The 6,430-nt window shown below is 37.2% G+C and overlaps 1 protein-coding gene across 1 annotated transcript; it reads left to right on the forward strand.

Moving 5' to 3' along the window:
- The first annotated feature begins 961 nt into the window (after positions 1–961).
- Positions 962–4,992, forward strand: LOC110923161 (protein EMSY-LIKE 3). Its single transcript, XM_022167339.2, has 10 exons — positions 962–1,321; positions 2,601–2,815; positions 2,903–3,012; positions 3,101–3,329; positions 3,407–3,622; positions 3,690–3,758; positions 3,842–4,063; positions 4,149–4,217; positions 4,295–4,358; positions 4,561–4,992. The coding sequence occupies exons 1-10, from the start codon at positions 1,294–1,296 to the stop codon at positions 4,602–4,604; spliced, it is 1,266 nt and encodes a 421-aa protein (XP_022023031.1). The 5' UTR covers positions 962–1,293; the 3' UTR covers positions 4,605–4,992.
- Positions 4,993–6,430: the final 1,438 nt, after the last annotated feature.

Consider the following 6,430-nt stretch of genomic DNA (forward strand, 5'->3'; position numbering starts at 1 on the left):
AAAAAGATAGGAAGTTGAGCATGGAAAGAGTATTGAATACAATGTTAATAAATCAACCTGCGTTTGTTTCAGCTTTCATGCGTGATATATATCATTTGGATAATTCAATGCTCTACATTGGATTCTTTCATGGTATTTTTTAGAACGACAAAACTTTCAATAAATAAAACTAAGTTACAAAAAAGGAAAATTACATGACGAGCACGTGATATTGAAGTCGCACTACCCAACTAACATTACATATCCTATTCCTATTACCATAATACAAAAATGAATAGGAAGTTATCGAATAAACATTTCGATCAGCCTTCTTGTGCAAAAAGCCAAAAACAACTACGTTTTGACTTTTCCAAAGCGTCAACCAAGTTGTTAGAACCACTCCATGAATAAGTTTGTGTTTCTTATTCTTATTCTTATTCTTAATCAGCAGATATTCCAACTATAACATAATTCACTTCGGACGATAATCCAAAGATAAAAGGAACATCAAGCCATTTACAAATAGTTTTTCACATTCTAAGCGCCACATCATATACTCCAAAGACAACCGACTTTCCTACCATGAAACTAAAGGGTATAAATACATGGATTATTTCATAGTATGTTAACATCCCCCCTTAAACCTACCTAATAGTTGAGGGAAATTCGTGTCTTTATCGTGCACTAATTCATTCATGATCTTTTGGATCTTCTATATGCTTAATTTCCAAATTCATTTAGACAACTTATATTTTCATATACCAATCATCATTTCCTTATCATAAACACTAACATCTTTTTAAATTCAAACATGAAAAATTGTTTCTCAAAATTTCTTACTTGATTTCAAAAAGATAATTTGCAAATTTAAAAATAAACAAAATTACAAAGATTTTGTGTCATCTCTAGTCTCTACATTGAAAGAGGATGAATGTACTTGAAGCCATCAACACAAAATCACATTTCTTGATTGACCATAACCTAAAGTCAAAACCCCAAAACAAGCCGGAACTCAAAACATAACAATTAACTAAAAACAACCAATCGCTTTCAAATCCGCCCCTCATACCCCTTTTCTCATCACTCTTTCTAAACTCCAAATTCAAACCCTAATTCGCCTTCGATCTTCGTCTTCAAGCCTCCAATCAATCGATTAACGTCAATTTCATCTCTACACACCCGAATCCACGAAACAATTCGGTCCGTATCAGATTCATTCGCGTTTTTACCAACCTTTTCGCGAAATTTAGGGTTTTTGTGCGCTTAATTCTTGTCGAATTTCGATTAATCAATCGGTTAGTTTGCAAGCTGGCTATGGACTACGAACCTTATGATAGCAGCGGTGAGGTTTTATCTTTCTACCGATTGATAATATTGTTACTCTTTGTTGGTGAATTTGTTCTCGATGAATTTGAGATACAATTCGCTTCCGGCATTGTCTTTTTTTGTTAATTATGTATAAATTAATAATCTTTTTTCAAATTTGACGGTGAAGAAGCTGAATTTCGTTGTTTATTAAGGATTTCTAGCTAAAAATTGTGTCCTTTTGTGTTGTTTAATAAGGGGATGTGAAATTAATGAGAATGTGAAGTTTAGGGTTTGGTTTGTGTACTGTAATTAATGGTATTGACTATAGAGAAAGTGAGATAGTGATGTGTAGAGTGTAGACCAATTGTTGCTTTTTTTTTCTTTTCTTATATTTGGTCATGTCACATGTGAGTTTGTATAGACTGGACCTGATAGGTGTATTGGATTTCTGAGAGTCAATTCAAAATTGGGTAGTTGTTAGTTAGTTAATTCAACTGGCGGCTGTAGTTGATAATGAATCATTGGTCAAGTTGGGCCCTTAGATTTTGAGAAAGCTTCCTTTTTTGGGTTTAAAGATTGTTGCTTGTGTATGTGACTTTACCGTACACGGTTTTATTCTTATGTGGGGATGTATTATGGCGTCGGTTTTTTTTCGGTTGGTTTGTTTTTAGTCGTGCTGTTGAAGTATGGAAGGTCATGGTCTTTTAGATTGTTTTGACATGGTTTGGACTTATGGATCAGGTGAATATATATATATATATATGATTGTTGTTTAGAATGTTGTCAAAGGTCTATCTTTGAAACAAAACACCTTTAACCTCTTTGTACGTAAATGCTTTTATGCAATGCGATCATCAACTCAGCCTTTGTTGTGGCTGGATATAAGGGCTGGTCAGCAAAGTTTGCATTCTGCCGTTTTAAAATAAACACCATGCTGTTCAGATTGGAGTTAGGAGTAGAGGGTTGTTGTTGGGTGAGAAGTAAACCAAATTTAGGAACCGTAAAAAGACTAGTAAGAATAAGACCGTTATCTGTTATATAGATGTGAATACTGTACTACTGTGTTGGGTTTAGGTTCATGCCTTAATGAGCTGGATGGATATATACTATATAGTACTGTATATTATTAGAATCCACGTTGCTTGTTTTATTATTTCAAGTTCACACACATGGCACATGTGAACGGAGGTTCCTTTCTTTTTGGGTGACTGCAAGTACAAGATGACGGTGCAACTGTACTTTCTATATGCCTGTATCACACCCATAAATGGACTGGATGATAAGTTAATGCTAACAGTTTGGATTAATTGCAGGAACCGATGATGATCTTCCGCCGTCCCATCAAAACAGAATTCCAAGAGGTGGACATGTGGCAGGTAACGGAAGATCTGCAGTTATGGGTGCCGTACAATATCCTCCTCGTATGTATGGGGAAACTGATATGGAAGCCCAAATTCATCTCCTTGAACAAGAAGCATATAGTTCTGTCTTACGAGCCTTCAAAGCCCAAGCGGATGCAATTACTTGGGTATGTTTGTCGTTATACATACACGGATCTTATTCTTTTAATCAGGTTTTTGTTTGATCTTCATTAATTAATAATTAATTTATTCAGGAAAAGGAAGGTTTAATAACCGAGCTCCGAAAAGAATTGAGACTGTCAAATGAAGAACACAGGGAGCTTTTGCTCAAAGTAAATTCAGACGATGTTATCCGAAGAATAAGGTCCAATAGTCTTAATAAACAAACACTGTCATCTTATGCAAACAAACTTATTTTTCTGATTTGTGGCAATGTTGGGTGATGATAATAGGGAGTGGAGACAGTCGAGTGGGCTTCAACCTGGGATGGTCAACACGGGTCAAGCGGTCCACGATCCATTACCTAGCCCATCTGTCTCAGGAACCCGTAAGAAGCAGAAGATGAACTCATCAGGTCCTTCTCAATCCTTTGGTGTGCCACCTCAGCATGTACCTCTACCCACTTCTTCATCTGCTAGAAGAGCACCCGTGACCGGGAGTAAGGCGAAAAACAAGAAATCAGTAAGCTCATTTTTTAAATCTATTTTTTTTTAACAAATGGTAATCCAGATGTCACACGTTTGTTATGGCCTGGTCAGATGATGGGTGGAGCGTCTTCCGTAAAAACTCAGCATCCTACATCAAGCTCAACTGGGCGGGCCCAGCTTGGTAACCGTGCGACTTCTGGTGCTCTTGCAATCGTGCCTGCTGAAACATCATCATTTTCACCTTTAATTGGGAGAAAAGTAAGAACCAGGTGGCCTGACGACAACAATTTCTACGAAGCTACAATAACAGATTACAATCCTGTTGAGGTAGTTTGATTTCTTAACATGCATGCATAAGGCATACCGCATGATGTTCTGAAAATACGGTTTTCAGGGTCGGCATGCTCTAGTTTATGATATGTATACCGCAAACGAGACGTGGGAGTGGGTCAATCTTGCAGAGGTAAGTGTAGATAAATCTCTCAGTCTCAGTTCACATTATCGTTTTTTTTTTCATGTTAAAAATATTGTTTGTTGTTGATGCAGATATCTCCAGAAGATATACAATGGGTGGAAGGTGAGGACCCCGGGATTCCACATCGTGGATCGGGTCGACCCGTTGGACGTGATGGTGGTCCAGGTGGAGGAAGAGGTAGAGGGATGACCAAGGGTCAAACAAGAAAAGAGTTTCCACCGTCACAGAACGGCATAGGAAAGAAGGGTGTAGATGAAATTCAATTACTCAACACTGATACTCTAATAAAGGAGGTAAATATATCAACAGTTAGCATCAATTCCGGATGCGTTAAATCTTATTCTTAAGTATAACGATTCATTTGTTGGACATGTGCAGGTGGAGCGGGTATTTGGATCTAGTCATCCGGATCCTCTTGAGATAGAGAAAGCTAGGAAAGTCTTGAAGGTTAGAAAATCAGTTTGGTATCTTTTTTTTTTCTTCAAAAATCAAAAAGTATCGTTATTGATTTTGATATAATGCAGGAACATGAACAAGCACTTGCCGATGCCATTGCAAGGCTAGCAGATATCTCCGATGGTGAAAGTGGTACAAACTCATTTAACTATTATATGGTTTTTACGTTGAAGACATAATGCTTAAATCTATCACCCTTCATTTGAATGCTGTTAGATAAAAAACATGATAAATCATTTACTATGTTTTGATATTATTACATAACACTTGCTTGTGAGGAAATCTTGGATCACAAAATTGAACGGAAACATGCTTTTGTTGACTGGTTTTACAGATGGAGGTCGGCCTATGCGTGGACAACCAATGGATCGAGAATGACCCAAAGATGAAAATAATGAGTAGCTAATACGGACCGTAAATGGCACGGGGAGAAGTCATAGCGACACATAGAGATGTTTATTTTAGGGGTAGAGATTGCACAACTGCAATGAGGGTGTTAAAAGGCGTTGTAAAATATTATGTTTGTTGATTTATACCTCTTAGTTATAATGTGTAGCAGGTATTCTAGTTTTTTTTTTTACAATTTTTTTTCGTAGGGGGGCAGGGGCGCGGGGTTAGTGATGGTTAACTTATCATGTTCATACTTCATATAAATTCATCTGCAATTTTTTATGCACTTCAATTTGAGAATTTGGGGTTTAGATCCTGCAAATTCAGTTTTGGGTGTGAAGACTATGTTTTGAGTATAGGAGATGATTAATGATTATATTATTTATCTTTTCTATTATGTTTTCTTGAATAAGGCTGTCTGGATTAGGGTGTTGCATTAGGCTATCTGATTATGGATGTGGTAAATCCTTAACATAAATTTTCAAAGCAATCTGAAATTTTTATAAACTTTTGTTTAATCATAGGAAATATGCATTCAGTTTCTGCTATATAAAACTAAAAGACTCGCGGTTGCATGAATGTTCATACATAGCGGATACCTATCATAAAGAGTGTGTGACCACCGTCATTAAATGGGTTGGAGACTTCGGTTATCCAAAGAGATCAAATTCCTCTAGGTTAATTTGCCCCACCAATCAAGAGTCTTCACGTCACCCACACATTTGCCTCCACGTTGGTGGAAATTTTCAAGCCCCAAGCACAACACAGGGTACGGGGTGATTTTATGGGCGTGGACTGGCAACAACGTCATGTTTCCACGCTCACATCTTGTGGTCTTAGAGAGGAGGTGTCAGGTTCAAACCTGAGCAAAGGGAGAATTATAGTATTATTGGTGTAAAGATAACATTTGCCGTTAAAAAAAATACACAACTCTAGTTAATATTTTTCACTATTATTAGCCTATAGAACTTTGATGTATGGTTTAGGGATGAGCAAAATGGACCCGGTACCGGTACCGAATTTACCGAACCGGGTATCTTTTTGGTACCGATTCGGGACCGACTTTTAACATTTTCGGTACCGGTTCGGTACCGGTCCGGTACGGTACCGGTATTTACCGGTTTTTACCCTCAAATACCGGTACCGTACCGGTACCGAACCGGTACTGGTACCGAACCGTACCGAACCGGTACCGAACCGTACCGAACCGTACCGAACCGGGTATATTCGGTACCGGTACTGGTACCCACTTTTAAGGATTTTCGGTACCGGTTCTTTCGATACCTGTACCGGTTCGGTACCAGACGGTACCGAGCTCATCCCTAGTATGGTTCTCGGATTATAGAATTAGGTACAAAAAATGTTAAAAAATAAAGAATTTGATAGAGTTGAGTGTGTACTTCTAATTCTCTTTTGTTATCTAATTAATTTATGGAATATAAAAAATAATATACCATCAGCAACATCATAATATGTGGGATGCACCACGTCTTATTTTTGTAGTCATTGCGTCTCACTGAGGCTCCTTCCTCACTATAAGACTATTATGCATTCTTTGTTCTTGCCCGTGTTCATTTAGAGGCGTTTTGTCACCATGGATCAACGTTACCAAAAAAAAAAAAAAAAAAAAAAACTAATCATAATAAATATTTCTATAGTAGCAACTAAATATAGGGTGTTTAAAAATCAATAATTGATTCTTGCAAACATTATAAATTCAAACTAAAATTAAAAATAGATTTGCAATTGACCATATTTGTACTCGCAAGTAAAAAGTCAAAACCCAAAATGAGGGCGGACTCAAAACACAAGAA

The sequence above is a fragment of the Helianthus annuus genome, chromosome 17, assembly GCF_002127325.2.
Source record: "Helianthus annuus cultivar XRQ/B chromosome 17, HanXRQr2.0-SUNRISE, whole genome shotgun sequence".
Classification (NCBI taxonomy): domain Eukaryota; kingdom Viridiplantae; phylum Streptophyta; class Magnoliopsida; order Asterales; family Asteraceae; genus Helianthus; species Helianthus annuus.

Coding starts and splice junctions, on each gene's coding strand:
- LOC110923161 (XM_022167339.2), top strand. CDS start 1,294: ATGGACTACGAACCTTATGATAGCAGCG. Junction 1,322..2,600: donor CGAACCTTATGATAGCAGCG/GTGAGGTTTTAT, acceptor GATTAATTGCAG/GAACCGATGATGATCTTCCG. Junction 3,330..3,406: donor AGGCGAAAAACAAGAAATCA/GTAAGCTCATTT, acceptor TGGCCTGGTCAG/ATGATGGGTGGAGCGTCTTC.